This window comes from Perca fluviatilis, chromosome 11 (genome assembly GCF_010015445.1).
Source record: "Perca fluviatilis chromosome 11, GENO_Pfluv_1.0, whole genome shotgun sequence".
NCBI classification, from domain to species: domain Eukaryota; kingdom Metazoa; phylum Chordata; class Actinopteri; order Perciformes; family Percidae; genus Perca; species Perca fluviatilis.
Genome location: NC_053122.1, coordinates 18,020,013 through 18,046,614, shown reverse-complemented (window position 1 = coordinate 18,046,614; position 26,602 = coordinate 18,020,013). Strand labels below are relative to the sequence as shown.

Below are 26,602 nucleotides of genomic sequence, written 5' to 3'. Positions count from 1 at the left end.
GAGTCATTTTGGGAATTTAATTAATTCTATCATTAGGAATTATTGTTAAGTACTGCTGGGAAGTACTAGAAAATGGGATATATCGTCGCTACTGGTTTCTATTTCATGGTATTAAATTGAATTCTTTGTGGCATTAAAAGGTCTTAAATCTAACACTGCTCTATGTCATACGCTACTCTACCACACCCATCCCATCTCCCTGATATGGTGGTACCATGTGAAGCGCTTTGGGCTGCATATTTGTATGAAAGATGTTATATAAATAAATTGAGTTGAGTTGATGGCATAAGGGAAGGGGTGGAATCTTAAAGCTTTTCTTGTTGTACCATACTTGAAATGATTTTGCTGCCTTCCTCATCAGAGATGTTCCAATAAAAGGTCATATGTATCCAATACATTTCAGGTTTTCAAAATACAACATACATATATATATATATATATATATATATATATATATTATATATACTGTATATTTCACGCAAATAAATCTGGCCGTTTAAAGAAAATTGAAACGGTGTTAGTTGACAATAGTCAACTCTCAGAATGATCTGAATCTATGTAAAGGAACTGCTGTGATAATGTCTCAATATACACAATCATTGACTTTCACCTGTCTGAACAGGTTCCCAAGTCAAAAATTATTGAAATTGCAGCTGCTCTCTAAAAATGTGCAGCATTTTGTGAGAAATTATATTCAAAAATAGCAAGGCATCTAGGAAAAATATAATTTTTTAGTTCACCTTTTGGTGGAGAATACTCACCCTATCCCCACGGCGACATGTAGTTGTCTTTCCTCCTTAAATACAAAGTCACTTAAAGTCACAACATAACTGCAAGATGGATTTCTGAGATTGTGGATTGATTTAGTTTGAAATGTGCCGGTGACATTTCTTTCAAATCTAATTATTATAGGTAGAAAACTGGATAATTGGAGAAGACTGCAAGCATTCTTCCAATTCCTTTTTTTGGGATTGGACAAAAAAAACTCTAGCAAGAATTGTGAATGATAAATCTTTTCCTTTCCTTTAACCAAATGTTGACCATTTTGATAGATAAATATGTTGTTAATCTCTCTTAATAACACTTCAGTTTAGACCTTCTTGAGATAATGTCACATTTTTGATTATCTTGCAAATAAATTAATTCTATAATATTTTGCTTACACCATTTATTCTGACTGTGTAACAATTTACAACAGAAAACAAAATATAAACGTTTACATCTTTCACAGGATATCGCTTCCATCACTGCCATATATTATAATTTATGGATATTTACATATATTACAACGTCACACATGGGACTCTGCACATTACTCATTAGTTGCAACTGACTTGACTTGATCTATGAATATCTGTGCTGCCCGACACCAATGACTAGTTGATGTCAGTGGCAGCCACAGCTTCCAGCCACCATGTCATTATACTGTTTGAGCACCACATTTTCAGCATCATCGAAGTAGAGCAAGTTAATGGAGAAGAGCTTGTCGGGCACACAGCACGGCTTCTCAATGCCTTTGATCAGCTTCAGAGCGTTGATGATGGACTGGACGGTGGCATGGTTGGTCGGCCTCATGTTTTGACCCAGAGGGAAGCGGCAGGAGCCTTTGCAGTGGTAAGCGTTGTAGCCCCGGGGAGACACAATCCAGCCTGACCAGCCGATCTCTTCAAAGTCAACATAGAGAGGCAGGCGCTGGCAGGGTAACGACACCCCTTCTTCCTCGCTGTAGTCCAGGGAGCGGGTGCTGCGGGAGGAGGGACCTGACATGGAGGCCTGGGGCAGGCTGGAAGTGGCTGTGGTATCGTTTGGGTCTGGTGAGGGAAAGGAGAGTGTTTTTTTATTAGAGAAAGAAAAGACATTTGTTCGAATTGTTGATGATACAGATATATTGTTGTCATAGATTGAGTAACAGTGATGAGAAGATAATTGGGTCTGTGGGGTGGGGAGGGGGGCAGAGTTCCCCTAGGCCCCATAATTCTTAACTACACCCCTACTCATCCGGAGTAAGACCACAACAATAACCAAAGTTTGTAGTTTTACTATCACTGTGCATAACCTGATCAATCAAATGACATTAAAGTCTCACCTATGCTTTCAAGAGAAGTAGAGCGGCGGCGGCCATCGTCAGTGAAGAGGACCAACATGGGCTGTTTGCTCTGGTGATGGTTTCGTCCTGAAGCAAAGCGGATCAGTTTCCCATCCATCTGGCTTCCCCCTAGGGTTCGAACCACCACATGGAGCCCCATGTTACTGCCTTCATCTATCATCCAGGATCGGACCTTTATTAAAAAAGTTCACATTAGTTAATAAAACCCCAGGATTCAGACACTTATGTTCAGAATTCACACCCTGAAGTTAATGCAGGCCTCAAAGAGTGGATACTTACTGCTTGTGTAATGGTGAACACTTCCCAACCAGTAGAGTGAACTGGGATGAGTCGAGAAGACAGCAGCTTCTTATCCTGTGTTTTGTTGTTTTTGCTGGTGTCAAGCAGCTGATAAACACTAACCTGAACAAAACAGAAGAGATGGGGACTTACAGTCATGTCCAAGGGAGAGATGCATCTGGGTGGATCCACTGTAGTTCATTCAATTGTTAACAAAACGTTATCTAGTGGTACATACCTGGCAGAAATGGTGTCTGTTGAATGTCAGTGGTGCCAGAGGCTGCAGCTTGAAAAGATGGAGCTCTGCAGTGAGAATCTTCTCAGTTCTGGCCACCGTGGACAAATTGAACCTGAACTCCACCTGTTCACTGCGCACTGCAATGGAAATGATATCATTAGAGTAGAGAACAAATACATATAAATATATATAAATATAAATATAAATATATATATATATATATATATATATATATATATATATATACTTAATTGTCTACAGTAGCCAGTAGCAGACGTATGCATGTACAAATGAAGTCTTACATTTGTCAAAGAAGCTGCGCACAGTATTTCCCTCTAGAAGATACGGGTCCTTAGTCACACCGTCCACATCAGCAACCGTGTTGTACAGATCAAGCATGTACTGAGGTGGCTGCTTGTGTCGATGGATAGCAGGGGGGTCCTCCATCCCAAAAACTTCCAAAAGTCTCTTGATGGCAGCTGAGCGTACTTCCTCTGACTCATTGTCGGCGGCGAAATGATTCTCCAGATAGCTGAGCGGAGGCCGTGCAGCGGCGGTGCACAAAGCGGCTAAGCTGACCACAAACAGCAACATCTCTGAAGTTTGAGTAGATTCCTTGTGCGTCGGTGTCCTCGAACACAACCGGCCAGCAACTTGGAGTTGGAGTGACTGCAGAGCCTTGGAAGCTCGACTTTTTATATCAAATGCTCCCGTTCACTCTTCAATGCCTCCAAAGCCTTGGTAAACAGCAGTAAAGATGCTATTTGGTCGCAAATGTAAATCACCAATCAGCGAATGTAAAGGGAGACTAATGGCGGCGTTAACAAGGTGTGAACCCGATTGTAGATTTTATTCAAGCCCATTGTCGCCACGTCTGGCAATAAAGGCTCAAATAAACTCATTTCAGCCTTTGAAAGAGCTTGCTTCATATTGACCAGTGACTATGTTGTTGTGGTATATTTTTCTCTCTGATGTATCATGTTATAGTAGAAGAATGTAACGAATATGAATAGAATAAGCTTGGAGCTGATCTCTTGAGGAAGTGCAATCACCATGGGAGGTTAACTGCGCCTAAACGAATCCATTAATTTAGAATAATGGGCACAGTGTTTTAGGTGAAAACCAATTACTTCGATAAAGAGACGGGTGTCGCTTGCTACACGTCGCCAGATTTACATCAGCTGAATAATCACCAATTTTTCTTTAAAAGAACTCCAACTTGACTGACCTCCTGCAATGGTATACACTGATGTGGTGCTTAAAAGATTAGGTACTGTAACTTTCGGCAAGTTCGTTTATTTTCTCCCATAAAACACTTTTCTGTATAGGCTTATAATTTACAGCATGTTGACACAAGCCTCCCCCAATACAGCTTACAGTGTTAAGTCATTATAGTTGTGCAAGTTACAATATAGCATAAGAACTGTTTGTACACTTGAAATATTGAGTTTCGGTAGGCGATAGAGTTTACCTACTATACTATACTACTATAGATAGTAGTACCTTTACCGCTCGTTTTTCTTGAAACTTGGTTATTTTTAATAGATTTCTTAAAGCCAACTCAATATATTCCTAGAAAACATAGAAATTGCTCACTGCTGTTCCATTTGGTTACTTTGATCTTTACGCACAATTACGCACGAGCAAAATACAGTTCCCCCCACTGTAATAAACATTTAAGAGATCAAAGGTTTTTTTTCTACATGACGCCTTGTAAACAAGTCATAAAAACCCTTTTCTTAGGATGGCAAAAAAAAACACAAAAGAGTTGTTTTACACGTTTATAACAAATGAGGAACTACCTGCACGTGTGTTTTTTCAAAGGAACATTTGCTAAATTGGTTGGCTTTCATGTGCTCTTTTCCAGTGCTTCTTCAAAGACTAATTTGAACTCTTTGAAACTAGACCATGACATGGATTTAAATTTATTTCAGATTTCATCAATCCTCAGGCATGCCAATACATCCTCTTGTTACTGTTATATTACCTTGTTTTCTGAACTCAAACCTTAAGTTTATGTACTTATACTAATTTAATTTAAATAATAATTTGTTTGTAATAATGTGCTATCATGTGGTATAATAGCTTAAGTGCCATTTGAAGATTGATTTCTTATTAGCAGATTAGCAGTTTGGTAAAAATGTGTTGTGGTCCAATGACAAATCCTCACAGATTGTTGTATTAAATTTATTTACAAAATTATCATTTTTACATATATTACATATAATACAATAATACTAATAATACTTTAGGGTGGCAAATTCTTAAACAAATGGTATAGTATTTGTGGGGTCATCATGAATTAAAACTGTTCAACGCCTGAAGAGATTAGAAGTTGTTTTCCAGTATGGGGTGCAGTGTTCAGTTTTGGCAAAGGCAAGAAGTGATGGAGAGGATGGTGCGTATCTGCCCATGCTGGTTAAGGAAGTTGTGGCTCTCGTAGCCCTGAGGAACACAGGAGCTGGACTGTCTTTCAGCCCATAAGTGGCAGATTGCTGGATCAGATCGACTCCTGCAAAAGAAAATTGAAACATTAAAATCCGGCCAACTCATACATCCTTCACATAAATACCTGAATTATATAATCCATATATAGCCTGTTATTATGTCCAGTGACTCTGTGACAGTCAACATTTTGGAACTTTTTATTGTCCATTTCAATAAGGATAATTCCTGTGTAAACCTTTTGTAAAAGTAATATAAATCTGCTTATTTAAATGTATTACAAGTGTGTAATACACAAAATGAATCCCATGCATGAAGACATAATGGCCTGCTTTTGGGGGCAGTGCAAAGCCCCAAAACCTTGATTTTAAATTATAGTTTTATAGCCCAACATTTCCAAAGATGTCAGATTGAAAAGAAGGAAAATGTGTCTAAAATAAGGGCACAATACATCACAAATATTTTAATTTGACAGAATGGTGCGGCCATAAAAAAATAAGGGTCTTGGGTTTGAAATTTCACTCAGTGTAAACACCATATAGTTTCAATGAAGTCCTGGAACATATTGATATGTATGATAAGGGGTTAATTAAATGTTTTTGTTTATGCACATTTTTTTCTTCTTCCAGCCATAAAATCAAAGTCCAATGATATGATTAAGGAACTTTAAGATAAATCAGCAATGGGAACCTCTTATTCTTTTCATATACTTAAGATAAACTGATATTACACTGTTATAAGTCTGCCCCAATCTCATAAAACCTTCAGCTTTTATTTTGAGATTGTGGCAGACTTCTAACAGAGGGACATTTGGTGTATAGGAATTAAATGTGGGCAACATGCTGAGTGCAGAAAGTGTCAGAGCTCACTGGTAATTGTTATGAGAGGGGCAGAGGAGGTGTGTGTTTGGGAGTGTGTAGCAGCAGCTGTGTTCATGCTTACCTGAGAAGGCATCGGTTTCCTGTGGTGCAGCCTCCCAAACATCTGCCCACATCTATTTCCTGGGGAAAATTAGCAACACAGAGAAAGGGTAATCAGTTCACAGCTGCTCACAAATATTGACCCAGTTGAGCTGGGGCCCAGCTGCTGTTTAGCATGGTAACTGCTTTGATTTGACACCTGCAGGGGCCATATGTGTTTGTGCTGCACTCGCACCTTTGGTGCTGAGGCACTGAAAATGACCAACTGGTTCCAGGAATTCAACTCAAATCTTATAATTTAGTTATCATGTAAAGTCTGATTTTAAATTCACAAATAATTAATTTGTCGCTGTGGTATTGAGAAGGTTGTGGATGAACTTTATAGTGAATGCTTTAAGTGGGGCTTTTGTGAATGGTATAAGTTAGAGGTGGGCGATATGGAGAAAATCAAATATCACAATATTTTTGGCCAAATACATTGATGTCGATATTGTGGCGATATTGTAGGGTTGACTATTATAGGGTTGTACTATAGGGATACAATGACTTAAGTGTGTTAAGGCAAACAATAAAACAGCTAGTAAGTCTGGTAAAAGTATTGACTTTATTGTAATACAGCCTTTAAAACCAGGAAAAGACAACACTTGTCTCATAGCACGATATTACGATATCCAAAATGCAAGACGATATCCAGCCTCATAATCAATGTCGATATAATATCGATATATTGCCCAGCCCTAGTATAAATGTAAAGCAGAATAATGAGGCTAAACCCTAATTTTCTACATGACCAACAAAGCACCTAAAATCGGGTTTTGATTGTATTTTCCTGAAGTTGAACTGAGACTCAAATCTGCCAGTCTATCATGTGTATTGTTGCATGAATAAGCATGCAACACATCCTGCAGTCCATCCACTGGTCAGTGGATTAGCTTAATTAAGTGCTGTCTTCCACACATGTCTGATGAATAAAGATACTTCATTACTGTCTGGCACCCAGCTAGACCCCCATTTCCTCTCAACTTGACTATAAAAGAAAGTGTGAAACCAGCATCACAAATGAATCATTCTTCTAGTGTTATGCCTAGCTAATCAAAGAAGAGATGAAACTTATCTTGAAAGGCTGGATTTATATATAAAGTTGGATTTACACACATTTGTGTTGTGGATGAACAAGACTGATGATTTACTAGAACAAGAAATTAAAAAATTTAGCGATAATTTAGAAATGACACCTACTTTGAGCCTCTCATCTTTGACTCCATCTGCATTGACTATTTCATAGTAATACTCCACGTATGGGACCCTGTAGCAGCTTTCCTTCAGCTCACAGGCCGCCACTGTCTGGATGAGGTCCACTTTGTTGGGGGTTTCCAACAAGGCTGACTCAAACATAGTGGGGACACAGGAGAATCCCTCTGTGAAGGTTTAAAAAAAAAGAAGGAAAAGTTAAGACTTATATGGGCAGGAGGAGCAGCTCAATTATAATACTTGATCCAAATGAATATTCATTCATTCAACCTTTATTTAAACTTGAAGGATCATTGAGGGTTGGCCCTCATTTACAATGACATTGAGTAATTACAGAGACAACCACAAAACAACAACACAGAAAAAGAATACAACATCATAAGATAAAAAGACAATAAAACTTTAAAACTTTCTAAATTGAAAATTGTATACAAATACACTATGGGGAAGCAAGTACAAGTAGAAGTTTGTAAGATTAAAACCAGAATTCTAAATTGTCCAAAAGGTGCAATTGAGTTGATTTTAAGAAATTGCTGTAATTTGTTCCAGGAGTCAGGGGCACTAAAGTTAAAAGCAGTTTTTCCATGTTCAGAGCGAGCTTGTGGAACATGAAGCAATATAACGGGATAGCCCCACCAGCAACATTTAAAAGATGGGATTATCTTTGTGAGCACTAAAAAACAACTTCATAAATTGTCTTGGTGCTGGTAAAAAAATAGTGTATATCAGTAATATTTGGAAAAAGAGACTTAAAATACAATGCACATGATTCTTATGTATGTACCTACATGTAGCTAAAATCTGGTTGAAAAGTAAGGATTGGGGCTTTAATTTTATCAGCAGAGTGAACCCAATGCTAGCAGTTCATTGTTGCGTTGACTATCGGCCTGCAGTGAATTACAATATAACTAAAGTATATGCTGTTATAATGGTTTACTGAGACCACAAACATACTGTTGTTCAATGTGTATCAATACATTAACACACTGTACCCTATCACCCGTTAACACTAGTTTTAACAGGATGTGCACTAGATTAAAAAGGTTAAATTCATTTTGGGCATATAATCTATATTGTGTAAAGGCAGTGAAAATACTTATACTTTATTAGTCTTTGGGCACATGGGACTATCTACTACTTTTCTATATATTTCATTTTATTTTAGGAAAAAAACACAAGTCCCATAGTATGATAAGAAAATGGCTGTATCTCAGCAACTACGAGGAGCACAATCACATATTTGGTAGGCTATCTATGAACTCTTATGACAAGTTATATATGTAGTGTAATTCTTTTTTATGTCAGACATTAAATAAACCCCATTTTTCAAAAATCCGGACTTTGACTATTGATAAAAGCGTGATGATTCATGTGATGTAAAGATTTCAAAGTTGTGCTGTTACTTGCCCAAAGTATGTTAGTAACAGATTTCAAAACTTTAGACTAATCAGAAGGATTGTTGTCATATTTGTCATTATTGCACTTAATATAGTATTTGGGCACATGTAGGCAAATTGACCAACTGACTGCATCTTTTTGCAGTTTTGTTCAGTCTTTCTATCTGTTGTGGAAATTTTCCATTTCTCAGTCAATCATTTTTTTTTATTATCATTATTTTTATTTGAGTAGCTGCTCTCTGTACGATTGAGCCCCTCTTCCTGTTTTGATTGTTGTTATTTGGCACAGACAGATACACACACACACACACACACACACACACACACACACACCTGGTGAGCCCTTGGACCGGGAGCATCGTCCCACGTCGATGACTGTCTCATACGGCGTCTCGGAGTAGTAAGTCTTCAGTGCGGGGACACGGATGCACTGGGTCAACTTGATCTCGCAGTGGCACTCCTCGATGACATCCACCTCCTGGGGTCCCTCTAAGAGAAGCACCCGGTCTACACGCACCCCGGTCGGCTCACACACCTGGTTCATCCCGCAGGAGGGCAGATGGTTCAGCGGCTCCGGACTCTCTGGAGCTGCAGGTCCGCGCGTTCTCATCTTTTGTAAGGTTGAGATACATTATTTGTTTGATTCAGACGTGTCAAAACATGTTTCAAAAAGTTTTTTTTTTTTTTTTTTAACTTGCAGTTTATTATTAGTTTTATTACTTGATTTCTGCAGAGTTGCCCACCAAAACTCGTTTATCTTACAAACATATGAATCATGCTTTTCATACTAAAATACGTGCTTTGTGACGCTTTGGTAATAACTTAATTATCAAGTAAAGGCCTATTGGAGTTTCAGCAGGAACCTTCGACAGAAAATCACACAGTTACAGCGCGCCCTTGTGGCCGTGGGGGAAACTTCACTTACTTTCTTGCTCCTGAGAAATTCCAGCATCGAGGAATGTTTAGAGTATTCCTGCTGCCCTTCTTCATGTGATGGCCTGGATGCCCCCCCACAGTGCGACCTGCACATTCCCACATCAACACTGACAGGACTCCCAGAGATGTCTGTGTGGAGAGAGAGAGAGAGAGAGAGAGAGAGAGAGAGAGAGAGAGAGAGAGAGAGAGACCCATTATCAATTTCATGTCAGACAGCAAGATGATTATTGTCATCAATATTGTTTCAAAAATAATGATTTCAAAAAAGTTTTTATTAAGCTCAGTTGCTTTTAAATTTCCAAATATGTTTGACAACTCATACTTAGACCTCTGTGAGAGGATTACAGACATAGCAAATTGAAACATTTACTGATGGAAGAACATGTGGTGGTGCTTTACCTTGTCCAATGTAGACAAAGTGGCTCTGTCTTTTGCAGCACAGTCTCTGCGTGAACAGGTTTCTGTGATCTATGTGTTTGCTTAACACTCCGGTCACTATAAAACATATCACAAACATCAGGGAGTTAAAACACTGTTTTACTTGATGTAGAGTAAGCATAGCCTACTCTTTCTTCACGAATGATTTAAAACATATTTTCCAAGACGAGCAGATTCAAACCCATGACATAACAATATTGTACATGCAATAGTGCAGGAATCCATTTTCAAGTCATTTGTTAATTATAAGCATTAATTAGCAGTTTCTTAGGCCCAACCAGGTGAATGTTTATAGCAATAGCTTTCCAAGAAAAACGCTATCCATTTCTTTTATATCATGCATGACCATTATTCATCTAGAAATTGTCATTTGGGATTTGCATGACAAAATATATCAATATTTAGTTAAATGGAAAGTGAATTGAGCCCACCTTGCTGTACAGCCGCACACCCTCTACTACACTCATGTTTACCAGTCATATCATAAGGGATACGTAAGTATATTTGAGGAGATTGGTGTCAGTCCGTTTCATGAATAATTGCTTCTATACAGTACATGTCACAGCTGCAGCAGAATAGAATAGAGCAAACAGTACTTACAGGTCAGGTGGAGGGCACACAGGAGGAGAAGAAATGGCCGGGGTACATCCATGGCTTTAGTCCCAATCTGCTCCTCAGCTGCCAGATACTGAGTGTACCTCTGCTCACTGATGCCTCTGATATTTATATGGGATCAAGCTTCAGCCCCAAAAGTCACCTGAAAACAAGCTCTCAAAGTGGTGTGTGCTCAAAAAAGTGAGAGCTAATCAAATTTCCATGCTGAATGCTTTGTGGGATGGAGTTCTTACAAGCAGGGTCCACTTCAAAGGATATCTCTACAGCTTGTTTGTTTCTGCAGCGAGGGACCCAGTGGCTCGAGTGTGTCGACCGGCCCGAGCTCACTCTAATGAAGTGCTTAAGTAGCCTTGAGCCATGAAAGCGTCGCTCACGCAAAGGCATTAATCATCTTTTATCTCAGGGGGAAGGTGTTTAGCACCTCCAACTTAAAACAAAACCTGGCCCAAACACATAAACAGGATCAGCATGGGGGCCTGAGCCTCCCCTTCAGTAAACTCCAGCACCTTTGTGTTTATTCAACATGACACCAAATGGCCAGACCTCTCAGAGCTGCCCTCCAAATCTCAGCTTCTTTTTCTTTAGAGGAAAGGTCCCAAATTAAGAATTAGAATAACATATTTTACAGGTAACATGTTTTCAGACATGTCAATGAGTTAATATATAACATTTCTGGGTTTTGTCCGAACTAAGAACACAGTATAATGGAAACAATGCCCAGAATACACCTCATGTTTTGTTAATTATACATCTAAAAGGGCAACCTAAATACTCTCTTTTGTTCCCTTTCTGACATCGTTCTAAAAAGTCTTATTTTAATTACAAGAAAGACAGTTTGCCATGTTAAAATGTTAACATTTTACTGATTCTCCATATGTTAATAAGGTGTTAGTCCTTCTTTGAAGTGTTGATATGATCCCCTCATTTTCATTGGGATCAACGGATCATCGTTCAGATAGCCATCAGCACTCAGACACCTTGATTAAGGTGACCCCTTCAACAGTTTCAATTGTTGATTCCTTTCATTAAGTTACAACAAATCTTATTGAAATGAATCATTATCCTGGTAGAACCCAAATTAAGTCATTGTAATTACTTGATTTAATTATGTAGATCATATGATATGTTGTCAAAAGAACTGTAAAACTCTGTAAAGATGACCACAACTTGTTTTTCAAACTTAAGGGGAGTGGAGGAAAGATTAAGTGGCTTTTCTGTGAGAGCAAATGACTTGTTACTAGTAGTTGGTTGGAAACTCTCAGTTTTAAAATAAATAGGAAGACACACAGATTCATTTCATGGAAGACCCTTCAGTCAGCTCAACATATTACACAATGTAAATCTGGGGTCATTCCAGATGTCAGAGGCCATCTCATCAACCAGCAACCCACTAATCCACACTATCTTCAGCCTTCATAGCCAGCAGTCTGTGTGCAACATGACAATGATGGTGATAAACAGACATGAATTAATAAAAATCAAAACATAAAGGAAAATCGGTACTTCATAAGGAATATTGAATAATAGAAGAGGTAGAGAAAGAGAGTTGCAGTAAAAAATCCTGGATAAGTTGCATCTGGGCAAGCAATCAGAAGTGCTTTTTGACTCAGAAATCTCTTGCATGGAGAAGCTGGCTCACCCCAACCCCAAGAGGCTCTACCTAGTGCTGGAGTATGCCAGCAGAGGAAACCCTTTTCTCCCGTATCAGCACCAGGGGGCACCTTTCAGACCTGGAGAGCAAACTTGGGTTTTCTCAGGTCCTGTCTGCAGTCAAACATGTGGTACTGTAAGTCAACAGCAGGCCTATATGTGAACATTGTGAGCAGTACAGTTTGCTGTAAAGTGAGAGAGGAGATTCCCAGTGCAGAATATAAAAACAATAGAATGCTTTTTTTTTTAAGGAAAGGATATCATTTTAAGATACTTTTGTAGAACTAATATTGTTGAAGTTGTTGAATAATGAATCCAGGCAATGATAACACTTGCTTTTCTTGTGACTTTGCATTTAAAGGTTCTCATACTTTAAACCAACTATATGCAGGAGAGCTGATTAACTTTCTAATTCCTCAAACATTTCTCTCTTTTCTCTTTTCCCAGCATGATAATAACGTTGACTTGAAGCCTGACTGGATGAGAGGTATTGCTATAGCTTGCAGCCCTACACCTGGTCAAGCTTTCCCACATCCTCAGCTCAGATGAACTGAATGTGAAGGCAGTGCTGGAAGATCTTGGCATCACCAAGGTCCTCAACAGCAGCCTAGACTTGAGAAGCCCCGTTAATGGGGCTTACCTGGTTTTACTACACTGCATCCAAAAGAGGAGGCCTGTGGAAGCTGTGGGCTACAGCCAGACTTGCACCAAATAGTCCCAGAACAAACTCACATGGAGAGCAGGCTCAGATGGCCTGCTAAACAAACAATCCTTTGTGGTCTGTATCATCATGTAGTTTAGTTTCTTAAAAGAATAGTTCGACATTTTGGGGAAATGCGATTATTTGTCTTATTTGCCTTTGGTGCTTATAGGTGTATTTTTTAGCTTTGGAGGGAGCCAGGCTAGTTGTATCCCGCATCTTCTAGTCTTTATGCTAAGCTAAGCTAATTGGCTCATGACACCAGCTTCATACTCAATAAACAGGCAATTAGAATGATACTGTTCTTTGTATCTAACTCTTGGAAAGATTGCAAATAAGCATATCTCCCAACATGTTTGACTGTTCCTTTAACAACCCCTCTTGTTTTACCAGCTAAATGGACAGAATCTGATTTTGAATAGCTGTAATGCTATGGAAGTACCTTGATGACTAATGATTTACTTCCACATCATGCTAATGCAGGTCACTGTAAATGAAAGTGTGGACCCAATGGCATACTCTGTAACCGTACTTGGCACTCTTTCGTAAGATAACTAAGATAACATTAAACATTTGACAATGGGAGCTGCATTTAAAGCAATGGAGCATGAACAAAATTTTGCATGGGGGCTGACAATGACCCAGAGATTCCTCTTTCAGTAAGGCAATAGGAATGTTGGAAACATCAAAACCAAGTTTTTGTTTTTTTTTTCAGAAAAAAGCATGACGAAGTACTAGGAATCTACCAGTTTTGTAGATCCCAATTTTGTTTTTGCAAAATCCTTACAGATCTTTTATACAAAGAAGGATGTGGAGTTAATATCTGAATTTAATTAGGTCATTTTTATTTATGCCAAATTGTGAATTTTCTACTCTTGTATGTCATTATATTTCAAATGTATAGTATTTTTCATTTTATCAAAACAGTAAAAATACATGTATAAATGTAAATATCTTAATTTTTAATAACTTAAGAGAACCCTATAATAAATTTAACTCAACATTGATCTTTACTGACCATTGTCATTCATTGGTGTTAAAAAATATTTATGTCACACGTTAGCACAATATAATAACATATTTATTTATGACCCTGCCAATACAGTAAAAGAAATAAGCTGCCATGACAGGTTTTGGGCTTAGGTTAAACAGTACACAATATAACAACTAACACAACTAACACACATGTGTTTGTGTGTTTGAATAGACTGCCAACAGAATAGACTGTGTGTGTGTGTGTGTGTGTGTGTGTGTGTGTGTGTGTGTGTGTGTGTGTGTGTGTGTGTGTGTGTGTGTGTTTGTGTGTGTCTGTGTGTGTGTATGTGTGTGTGTGTGTGTGTGTGTGTGTGTGTGTGTGTGTGTGTGTGTGTGTGTGTGTGTGTGTGTGTGTGTGTGTGTGTGTGTGCAAATGTTTATCAGGCAACAGAACGTGACTGCGGTACCACTTGCCAGACGGCAGCAGCCGAAAGTCTGTGGTCAGGGTGGATGTGGTCTCTGATAATCTTCAAATAACGTTTTCTGGTCTCTATGTGCTTAATCATCATATTTCCTGTAATGTATCACATTTGTTTAATTGTAAAGGGATTTCTCCACATATTGGTTCCGTCTCAGGTTTTCCTTCCATGGTATTTTCCCCTTGATAAAAGAACGAAAGCTAAAATTTCTGATCACAATGCCAACAAGCTATTTCTTTTTGCCCCAGCATGCAAAAGCAAAGAGCGCAGCACATTTGTCTGTTGTGATATAAACAAGAAGAAACGAAAGCCGCTGCACCAAAATCCTTTTCATGCTGCAACCCAATTCTTTGACCTCTGGGGTGGTGCATCTATTAGTTATACTGTGCAATTTTGGATGTCCATCAAAACTGTATATGCTGGTAATGTCTTGGTAATTCATTTTGGATTTGTCAGGTTATATATCACCGTTGCCTTTGGGCAATGTTGGCAGTCTATTCAAATAGATACTTTACCTGTGTGCATGGAGGATTCTCTGCTTTTTATTTGATTTCTGTTGATTGCCCTACTTAAAAAATGTTTTTTTCTTTTTGACTCTCACCTCTCAGTCAAGTCAACATTAGCTTAGAAGATGTGTTCATACCTTTCCTTTAACCAACAAACAGATAATTAATACACTGTAGTGCACAGGCCTGTATTGTCTGATAATGTTGCTATGGAGGCACACACAGTGTGCAAGATGAAGCCTCTGCAAGGCAAAATGTGTGGAAGTCATAAATCTCCACAAACAGTGCAGTCAAACACACTGCGTTACTCATAGTGAGATTTTATCAGCTGCATGTCCCAGCAGTTCTTGTGGATGCTCATAGAGATGAGAGAGTAACAGACATAGATCAATGAGTAAATCCGGCACCATGTCAGATCAGATACTACTCAGTGTAAATCACATCACATTCACACATACTCTCATTGAAGCTTTATGTGTGCCTGCTTTCTTTCTGCAGATATTTTGCACTGCAGTTGCAATCAGAACATTTAAGGCCACGTCCACACGTACCAAAACAATCTTTTCTTCCCTGAATTCGTTTCAAGAATAGTTGCGTCCAAACGAAACCATTTGTAAATGATTCAACACACCTCAGATCTTGGGATATTACAGGCTTAGTTTGTTAATTGTTAGATCTAATTAGCTGTGGATCCTGTGCAAAGCAAATCAAGTTATAATGACTGTGAAATTTCATACATAGTACATAGGAAAAGAAAAACATGAATATGGGGAGCATAAAAATGTATGATTATATGCATGCAATATAAGGCAAAAAGTGTGTAAAATCATTATAGCATCTAAATGACATGGGGAAAACATATCACATTCACATGAGCCACTTATATACAGCAAGTGGAAACATTAAAATGTGTGAAATGGTGAACGTGTCACTTCAACAGTTATGCTGCCTACATATCAATAATGAGTTCAGATTAGTGTTGGTCTCTTTTTATTGCAGTGATCTGCACTAGAAACTGTGTTTAATGTGAGATTAGTTACATATCTACTAGTTACATAGAACTGTCATATTTAAATTTTATTTCAACTTTTGTAAGTTAAATATTCAATTCAATTCAATTTTATTTATAGTATCAATTCACTCAAGACACTTTACAGATAGAGTAGGTCTAGACCACACTCTATAATTTACAAAGACCCAACAATTCCAATAATTCCCCCAAGAGCAAGCATTCAGTGTGACAGTGGCGAGGAAAAACTCCCTCTCAGGAAGAAACCTCGGACAGACCCAGGCCCTTGGTAGGCGGCGTCTGACTGTGCCGATTGGGGGCGTGATGAACAGTGGCAATAATAGTCACAATATTATATATTATTATATATACAATATTGCCAGTATAAAGTATGTTTGATGATGATAACATCAGGTGATAAAGGAGGAGAATTATACTTTATAGCAGTCTCATAAAGAAACCTTGAAATGAGACCATGTGCAGACATTTTAGCAAACTCAGCCTTTTAAGGTAAACTTGTTACTGCTTGATTGTTACTGCTGTATGCCTTGTGTTAATACAATATAAACATCATTGAACCTCGCTTACACCATACGATTCCCAGGAGAAGTATTTTCCTCATATAATTCAAACTCTTCATTAATGTACTCCAATGGACAGGAATGGAGTGTTTCCTTTCCTCTTTCCTTCTTTCTTTTTACATAATGTCCCCAGAAAATACAGTGTAAAAATGTGTTTAAATTCAAACAACATGAAAGAATAAACCATAATTGGGCCAAGAGGAAAACACTGTATAAAAAATGTATGTGAACATAATCATAAACTTTTAAACAACACTGAGAGGGAGGTGATGAGAAAGTTTATTGTAATAATGTTTTTATGAGAACACATAATAAAGTACAAAACGTACGGAGGGAAAAACAGACATTTAAACTATTTAGAAGAAATTAAGACAGGAGTTTCACCTTTTTCCATGACACGCATTTCAAAAAGGCATTAACATTTAACAATTAGTGTTTGCATATAAACAAGTATTTGATGGACATTTAGACACATCATGCAAGAAATACTCTAAATATTACATACATATTATTATCATTTACACTCCATCACCATTAATTAAACAGCTTATTGAATACCTCGTGAAAACAGCAGCCATGCTATAGAAGGCATTATATGTGTGTCGTGGCCAGTCGGCATTAGCAGTCCAACCCTGAACAAGTGTTGCTGTGATTCTACCCAAGCTTTGACCTTTATCTGACTGCAGAGTGAAAGTAAAAGTGATGCTACAAGATTTCCTTGGCCAGCTTCCTCGACTGCCTTCCAGTAAGACACCATAAAACCATTTGTTGCTTGATAAGATTTGGCAGATTGAGGAAAGATGACTGGGGGCCATTGTCGCAGGCGGTCACCCTCAGCCTCTGTTCGACCATTGAGGCTGTGAGACAGAAAAGACATCCGTTTGAACACCACTTTACACATATTTCAAATTGTTTTATACACTTTCAAATGTGTCATTTTTGTTGATTCTAGAGCGTCACGATGCAAACACTAATTTATGGATATATTAAAAACAATGATTTCCATTGGAAACTGGTTGAAAAACCCACACTGCACTGGTAGAGTTTTTCACTTGTTTTAATAAAACAAGGTTGTTAGGCCTTAAATATAGACTGACATAACTTGATAAAAGGTTGCAGTGCAAACATTTCAGTAATCACCCACCTTACTGTGTTTCTTGTGGTCCATTTTTTGACTTTTTTCGTCAATCTTTGTCATCAGTTTTTTGACCCATGTGTCTCTGGGGTCTGTGCAAAACTCCTTCCCCTTCTTCATGATGAAGCTAGAGCATAATTGATGCAAACAAACGTTTATTTTGAGTAGCAGTGATAGAAAACCTCTGTTAAAAATATTAAACATTTAAGAGTTTTGTGGATGTTCTTAAAGTCTATGCATACGTACTTACATTATAGCAGGAATGTTGCAGCCTCCGTCTGTCTCCTGCCATCTGTACGTCACTGCGTGTCTTTGAGTGCCTTTGCTCATTCTTTTCACATACCTCAAACAGCAGTCGTCAAAAGTCGCTGAAGAATTAGAAATCCAGTACAGTAAAGTTAGAAATTCAGTACAATCCCGCACCACTACAGAATGTATAGTATACTTAGTTGTACAACATTAGTTGTACAACAGTGAAATAATTCAATCAAAAGGTAATTGACACAATGCTAAAGGTCTTAACAAGTCAATAAGTACACAGTGAGGCCACATCTGCCAATGTAGTTATTGAGGCAATAAAGCTGCCTCATCATTTTATCTTTTCTCCGTATTAAATGCCACCTATGTGACACTACTGTCAGATACCAGCTGCTCTTTTACAGTGTCTTACTTTGTGCCAGTGCAAGGCAAAGACAAGATAGGATCAGCAGGATGATCAGCGTTGGGAAGCGCATGGTGCAGTCTGTAGTTGCAGCTCTGAAAGAAGTCAGATGGATGCAAAAATTATCTGCAATCAGCCTTATCACTCTGTGAATCTCCTCCCACACTTTTGAAACCTTGAACCTTTAGCAAATATTTCATAATGGCTCTCTTATACATTCTCATATACATATGTATCTTAAAACGTTGACCTATTTTACTCAACAACTCCCTGTTGTTAAACAAATCTCATTCTATTTGAGTCTCTTTCCATTACAGGACGTGTTGACACCTGTTGAATAAAGCAATCACAGTTCTAAAAAATGAACCAATTTATTTTTGATGGCCATAAATGTTTCCATTATTTCTTGCTTTTTTTTTGTTGGTAAGAAACTAAATTAAATGTTATTGCTTTTGTGTGCTGATGAAAAAAGAATTCACATCTGTTCACTAAATCTGTGCTTTTACTTTGAATCTGTTTGACTTAAGGCATAACATTTCATTTCTTAACATAAACCTGCCGTGACATTGCAAAAGAAATTGCCTTTTGTCAAAATCTGTCACATTTACATTGATTTGATGTGAACTGATGTGTACTTTTACTTTTAAAGTAAAGTAAAGTAAAGTAGAGTAAAGAATAACCCAAACAAAACTTCTACAAATTATATAAATCTTAATCTTATCTGAAAGAATACGGATGACCATTACTCCACATTAAAACAGTGCAGGGTCTCTTTTTATATTTGAATTAACCGGTTACTCACCTGTAAAGCTCCAGGTGTATATTGTTGCTCTCTTCTTGTCTCTGTGCAGGTGAGGTGAGGCACTCTTATAAGGACTCAGGTGCATGGATCATATTTCCATAAACGCGACACACCTTTGCCCCTCGACTCGTATTTCTTTTTTTCCCGAACCAATGCTGATGTGTTTTTCTAAAAGATTTTGGAGTTAAACTCATGAAGGTTTTAACATCCCCTCGCACTTAAGAACAGTATTTAACACAAAGGATGGAATAACAGACTTAGACAGTCACATATTTGTGCTAAGATCCAACTGTTAAAGCTCATCCTGCCCAACATCCTGGCCTTATATAGTTTCAAGAAACAGACCAGATATTTGTATCTCAAATGATGTGTTTCTCTTTGAATACAAGCACACACTCATATCAGTGTGTCCTTGCTCAAACAGGGTAGATATTAAAGGAAGGAACCCCAAATATCTATTGATATCAATATAATAATTATAACAATACACTATATATATATATTATGTACATGTACATAAACATAAACATGCATTTTCACCATGGAATGTGAACATGCACAGGCACTTAAATTCATAAATCTAAATGCACAAACATACAGTACATACACCACATACCCATGTAACACATTCTTACATGTAGGTGCAACTAGAGTAATGTACTATATAAAACTAAATAGCATAATTAACATTTACACTTGTCAGTAACTCCTTCCCTTTTTAAAACATTCATTCTCAGGAAGGTACAAATAACAGAAAAACTAAAACACATGCCTGTAGAGTATAAAGAGATAAAAACAAACTTTAAATTGAGAGCATTCCCCACGTTGTGGCCCTGGCCGGGTTTATAGTTCCACTCGTCCCCTGAAAATGATGTCCCTGCACTGATACTTGCTGGTGTTACAGTGAAATCCAGTATGACCTCCTATTTAATTTTTGGAGACATCTTCAATATTTCTATATAGAAAACTGTTCCCCCTAGTAAGGTTTTAAATGTTTTTTTATGGACATACAATGATAGATTGGTTTTCTAGAGAAATTACACTTTCAGCCTGTTTCAGCCTGCCATAAAATAATTTCTAAGCTTCATTTGATGATATAGAGAATGACCACCATGCACACCGCCTACCGCTATTTTATGGGTATTACTTTATTGGTAAGTCATTTAGCTCTTGTGCATTCTTTTAATGCTGAGATGAATTGGATTCACTGTCTCTGGTTAGCTTTTTAAGTGTGAAACATAAACACTGCATATCATTTAGAGAACACTGGTTGATGTACGGTATAAAGGTGAAAATGATGCTGTTACTCATTTACTTTTAATTGTGTGTGGAAGTCCCCAAGTCCCCAACAGATGGCACAGAGCAAGTTTTATCAGGCCATAAAAGCTGTTTCTCAGGATCAATAAAGCTTGGCTGAACTTGTTTGGACCCTTGGAGCCGACGAGAAATAGGAAAGAACAAGTCATTAGTCACTGTGTTTTAAAGTAATTCTAAGCATGTCTAGAATGAATGGCCTATATGTGTCAACTTTATTAGTCTGATATCACTATTGCCTGTCCGTTTATAAAGCAATTACCAAATTTTGTTGATGTACATGCTTGAACCAAAAAAAGTGTAAAAAATACACCATGTCTCATGTAAAAACCTGTTGACCCTCAGTCATGCCATATTCTCAGGCGAGCTTCTTCAGAATTTCAGATATGAACCAGATTTGAAGTAACCTTCTTTTAGTCATATTGTGATCTGACAGGTAAGAAGTTTTGCATTAAAAACACTTGTCAGCATTGCCATATCGCATATCCACCCAAAGCCATTCCTGTTAGTGCCTGACAACAGGCATCAGAGTTCCTTTCACAGAGACTTTCTGTTGAGCGCTTTGTGACAGATATTAATGAGCCTTGAGTGCTTGAGTGGACATTAGAGAGCACTGTTCACTGTTTATACTTACTCACATCCAAACACCATGCTCAGCCCAATGAGGTGTACCCTGAACCTGCCCTTTTCATTTCCTTTGCCTGCAGGATACTGGTGCACACTTCAGTTGTTTACTACACGTTTACTCCAGCGCCCTGGTAGCTCACCTGGTTGAGCGTGTATCCCATATACTAAAGCTCAGTCCTTACCGCAGTGGCCGGGGTCTGAGTCTGACCCGTGGCCCTTTGCAGCATGTCGCCCTCCCTCTCTCTTCCCCTTTCCTGTCTTCAGCTGTCCTATCAAATAAAGGCCAAACATTTATCTAAAAAGAATCTGAGAATTTCGTGTATCTTTCCAGTTCCCACCCAAACATTAAAGGAGTTCATATACATTTGATTTGCTGTAATTTATTTACTATTTCCCTCAGTCTTTTTGTGCAATTCTGGTCTTGCTCGCTGTTAGCCCCCGCGCCTGAATTTATTCACAATCATATAAACAAAATATGTGTGTTTCTGGCTCCAAGCTGATGCTAAATTAAGTTGAGATTGTTAATTTGTCTATAGCATATGGAATAGATATAAATTTAGGTATGATGCAAATTAGCGACAACAGGCATTATGGTAAAATTCTTTACAAAATGGTAAAATTAATAAAACACATAGTAGATTTCATTCATGTCACAAAGTTGTTAGAACTTCTAAACTGTAATTGACAAATACATGGATCTTGACAACGGCAAGAAAGAAAACACTCTCCTACTCCCTAACATTGACAGTAGTTTCTTTAGGGTTAGGGGTAGGGTTAGGTTTAGGGTTAGGGGTAGGGTTAGGTTTAATTTCGCTTCCGTGAACCGGATGTATCTCCCACTCCGACCGGTCCTACGAGAAACCAGTGCATGCAAAAGGTTCCGAGGTATGTATCGCATGTAAACAAACCGGCATTGGGGGGAATACACACACTATCTCGCCTGCAGTCGGAATGGAAGGGGTTTGATGCAAATTAGCGACAGTCGGCGTTAAGGGGTTAGGCGTGTGATTTTGATCACAATACAAAAAGAAAAAGATCTTAATGTTCATTGGCAAAGCAACCTGCAACTTGAACAAGAAGAAAAAAACTAGAGAGTTGGCTGTGGTTATCTGTATTCCTGGTTGTGCTTGCATATTTGAAAAAAAATCGTGAAGGATTAATGGCATTGAATATTTGTCAGGAGATGATGGTCCACTGGCAAAAGTACTTGGACCCAGGCCGTGTGATGATACAGTGTGTTGTCTTCAGCATTCCTTTCAGACAATATGATATGTTTTTTTATCCCATCACCGTTGCTGTAGTTTTGCAAGTAGACATCTCCAAGAAGTCGTTTATCAGTGTGTGAGAAACTTTACTTTGGCACACAGTACAAAACAAGTACAGCAGAGATGAGAACAGAGCTGTCTCACATGCTGTAGACTGAATAATGATACTGATTTACCTCTTTTGCAACCCTCCATTTGTAAACTGCATGTGCATGAAAAGGAAAAACGTAAGCAAACATGGAGGAAAACAATCAAAAAAGAATTTATTCTCTACCGGTTGTCTTATTTCTTTTTCTTTCTTTCCTTTTTTTTTAACTGATTTTGAAGCATCATAGGGGTTCAGGTTTTCTGGGCGTGATAATGCCAAACAGAAAGGTTTCTCTCCTGCTTGGAGCATGACTGTGCAAATAAAAACCATCTATGTTAATGTCAAAAGGTTCTGATAAGTTCATTTGATATGTTTGATTAAAGATTAAGTTTTCCCTATTTCAGATTAGGAAACATCATCAAGATCAAAAGGTTTCTCACTCTTGGGGGCATGAATGTACTAGACAGCAAACTTCCCTTCAATCCAGCCATTACTTTACTTTTCTGATACCAGCAACAAAAAACATAAAAAGAAATGACCAGCAAAGGCAATCCCATAATAAGCAGAGGTGAAAACAGCAATAACAACAACAAAACAAAAAAACGGGCCACAAGCCGAAACACATTGGTCAAACAATAAAGTTGTTCCGTGTATTACAACTGTTGCTGGAGTTTTACCTTTTCAGACTTTTTTCCTTCTCCATGCACCTTGGAAGTGAAGTTGTGTCGGAAAGCCCTACTCTGCTTCTATAAAAAAGACATTTAAAAAAAAAAAGTATTTCCAAAAAGCCCTAAGAAGTCTAAACTTAGCATACCTGTGTGATTTTTCATGGGGGAACAAAGGAATTACATTCAGATTAGACAAATCGATCTACATCCAGTGCCAATATGTTGTGCCAATGTGTTGTCTTTATGTATCATAATGTATCTGTATCTAATGTATTTTTTGCGGGAGACTGGAGTTCCAGACCTGCAACTAATTTTTTTTTACCTTAACCATTATGTTTATGTAACCTCAACCGCAGTTGCCATGCACAGATATTGTAGACAGAAGTAAAAAAAAAAAAATACAGGTACTGGACGTAAACAAACGTAATCTGGAGTTTTGCACAGACGTCCAGTATTAAAATTCTTTCTGGAATTAGGCCTCTGCAGTTATTTTTAGCTAGGAAAATCCTACGCAAATATGTGCAAAACTGACCTGAAATTTCGAGCTGTTTCATTGCTCTATTGTGAGTTTTTGATCTAGCATTCTTATTTTATTCTAATTTATTCAACAATCTGCTGTATTTAGCTCTACCCAGAAGCTGTGTTCTTCAGATGACACTGCTCAGAAGATAAGATCAAATATTACACCACTCAACAAGTGAGATGGTTTTGGGTTTTGTGAAAGAATGTTCACATCATAATTAGCTTTGTTTTTTCCAGTGAAATTCCCCTGGGTTTTATCTTTGGGTGTTAGTTACAATGATCTGGGAGGAAAAAAATAAGTCTGTTATGTAACAGAGTGTGGAGATGGTCTTATTGTACTTCTAAGCAGCACATATGATTATTATAAACATATTACACACATCAGGAGGACAGGAAGTCAGCTTTTTTTTAACAACAACAATATTACAGAGCATGTTTACAAATCTGCACTTGATGGTAACAGACAATTTTATCAGGCACAACACAAATGCACAAACATTTAGCTGGAGTATGATTATAGGTTAGTGAGAGTTAAGCTCCCTGGCCTGCAACCAATAAAAATGTTGACTCACTGATTTGCAGTGGACATTGGACAACGGCTATGCTGATGGATAAGAAAAGAAATGAAACTGTTATTGCTCGAAGCACAAGCCAAGCTCCCCTGACAGATGAGGGATTTTGTGGCAAACACATGCAGTGGCTTGTTTTGAGTTCTGCCTGAAGGGACATTTGAAGCATGATTCTTGCAGAAAACCTTTGGTCGGTATTGTGCAATGAAAACTCTTATGAAATGGGCCCCATACAGTGTTCCTTAACCATAAATTGCTTTACACTGTACAGAGACCATTCACACACACATTTATACAAAAGCAATGTGGGGTTCAGTATCTTGCCAAAGGACACTTTGACATGTAGACTGCTGAGGACAGGGATCGAACCACTGACCACGACCGCTCTACTTCCTGAGCCAGCCACCCCATAATTGAAATAACAAAGGCAAACAACTGGTTTATGTTTATGTCTGTGCTGTATTTGCCCAGTGTTTTCTGCCTAACTCCTGTTTCTTTATCTGGAACCTGGTCACTTCCTAATTGAAACATTTCATATGTATGGGGGTAAGAGCTGTTGCTTCGACCCTTTTACTAAAGTAAAGAAACGAGAGAGAGAGAGAGAGAGAGAGAGAAAGAGAGAGAGGGCGAGAGGGAGAGAGAGAGAAAGAGAGAGCATGCCAAATTAATGTTTTTTTTATCCTCAACAGAGAAGAGTTATGATTGTAATTATTGTTTTAATCCAATTATGTAATTATATCTATAGTTTATCTATGATTCTATGAACTTCCATTGCCCTTAATTTAATTACACCCAAAGTATTCTGTTCAAATTATTTATTTAAAACTTGCCAAAGAATTGCAAGCACTGAAAAGCATGTAAAGGACTACTTTTTCAGTTATACAATGTTATGTTGTTATGTCTGGAAAATGTGTATACAAATGATTGTTGAGACATTTATAATATTTCCAGTTGATGGAATAGTACAGCCATAAAAAAACATTATAGCTTCACTGAGGTGTTTGAACAAGCTGATTCAGAATAATAGACAGTGTTGTATAACTGTCTGTGTATAAAGAAGGCGTAGCTCCAGCATTACAATTTAAAACTAAACTGTTCTTGCCCTCCAGTGGCAGATGAGGTAAACTGCTTTGGCTTAAAATAAAATAAAAAACAATATATGCAAAGCAGCAGATCATCTCAGACAGCTGTACACAACATAAAGCTGTAAAAACATCCATATGAAAACAGTTGGATTAGACATAAATGTCAGGCAATAATGTCCAGAAAAGGTAGACTGAAAGCGGTAAGATTTTGTTGCTTGCATTTGTAGGTGCCCCAAATGCCTAAGCATGTGACACTCCTAGGTTTGATCAGAGCAGAGTGGCTTTTATGTGTTTACACGTCTGGGAACCAATCTGCACTACAGAACAGTCCATGATGCTTTCATGTCTGATTCACAGCATAGTAAATGTGGCCATCCATAAAAGGCACCAATACACCAGTAAAAGAGGAGAAGGAAAGTGCAGGCAGCTGTAAACAATGCTCATTCAAAAACACTTTTTGCAAGGTTTTGCAAATGTTTTATGAGGTAGGAAATGTATTCAACGTGTTTGTTAGACTTCAAGGATAAACACAGAGTGTTTTGATGGGAACAATGACAATAAAAACTCAGCAGGCTATCGTTAATTAAGTCTGTTTACTGAAATTACTCATTGATTGACTCAGATTTTTGTTTTGATTGAAATTCCTTTTGTTCATTTCCATAATTAACATGCATATTAATCATCATGTCTGTTTGTATCATTGTTGTCAAAGGTGTTTTTCTGACAATGTTAAAGAAATGCTCTCTGATAGATTCAAACCATAGACTGTTACAGTCTATGATTCAAACCCATTAACGTTCTCACTGTGAGGCAGCACTGCATCACCGTGTGTATAAATGTAAACATGATGAAACACAGAATCCATGAATGTGACCTTGTCTGTTTACCTTCACATTATTGGCTGTCATAGTAAATACCACCACCTATACAGAACATTTCTGAGGGAGGTTGTACAGCTGAAACTGGAAAAGTAAATAAACAAGTAATGTGCAAAGAAAAAAAGTAGTTTGTGAACTGTAGGCTACATCCAATGGAATGCAGCGGGATGTTTAAGAAGAAACCATTGTGAGAGAACCATCCATTCCTTTTCAGTGCTTTTTTCAGAGTGCAAGAAAAGTAGCAGAAAATTCTGGGCCCTGTAGAAAGGCATTCTCTATGGGCCCCTCCTAGCATCCACAGCTATTCATTCTGGCATGTTTTAGGGCCCTTATCCAATGAGGGCCCTGGGTACTCAGTCCTCTTCCCCCCTCCCAGTGCTTTGCTATTGACTCATCCTTCCCCTTGTCACATCTGACTTGGAGTATTTATCTTTGCTGCAGAAGCTTAATTTTATGTATTTT

At 38.0% G+C, this 26,602-nt stretch overlaps 3 protein-coding genes across 3 annotated transcripts; all 3 read right to left on the bottom strand.

Annotated features, from left to right (window-relative positions):
- Positions 1-1,386: 1,386 nt before the first annotated feature.
- Positions 1,387-3,218, bottom strand: LOC120567609 (anti-dorsalizing morphogenic protein). The gene is made up of 5 exons (XM_039814518.1): positions 2,927-3,218; positions 2,625-2,761; positions 2,387-2,509; positions 2,087-2,279; positions 1,387-1,811 (listed from the first exon to the last, which is right to left on the bottom strand). Exons 1-5 carry the CDS (start codon positions 3,216-3,218, stop codon positions 1,387-1,389), a joined length of 1,170 nt encoding a protein of 389 aa, XP_039670452.1.
- A 1,667-nt stretch (positions 3,219-4,885) lies between these two features.
- im:7138239 (uncharacterized protein LOC497366 homolog) lies at positions 4,886-10,663 on the bottom strand. The gene is made up of 7 exons (XM_039816210.1): positions 10,612-10,663; positions 9,973-10,068; positions 9,563-9,702; positions 8,971-9,247; positions 7,229-7,407; positions 6,012-6,070; positions 4,886-5,136 (listed from the first exon to the last, which is right to left on the bottom strand). The coding sequence occupies exons 1-7, from the start codon at positions 10,661-10,663 to the stop codon at positions 4,986-4,988; spliced, it is 954 nt and encodes a 317-aa protein (XP_039672144.1). The 3' UTR covers positions 4,886-4,985.
- A 6,119-nt stretch (positions 10,664-16,782) lies between these two features.
- On the bottom strand, positions 16,783-19,255 carry LOC120567767 (C-C motif chemokine 20-like). Its single transcript, XM_039814778.1, has 5 exons — positions 19,125-19,255; positions 18,332-18,417; positions 17,912-18,029; positions 17,671-17,788; positions 16,783-17,383 (listed from the first exon to the last, which is right to left on the bottom strand). The coding sequence occupies exons 2-5, from the start codon at positions 18,393-18,395 to the stop codon at positions 17,360-17,362; spliced, it is 324 nt and encodes a 107-aa protein (XP_039670712.1). The 5' UTR covers positions 18,396-18,417; positions 19,125-19,255; the 3' UTR covers positions 16,783-17,359.
- Between the last annotated feature and the right edge of the window lie 7,347 nt (positions 19,256-26,602).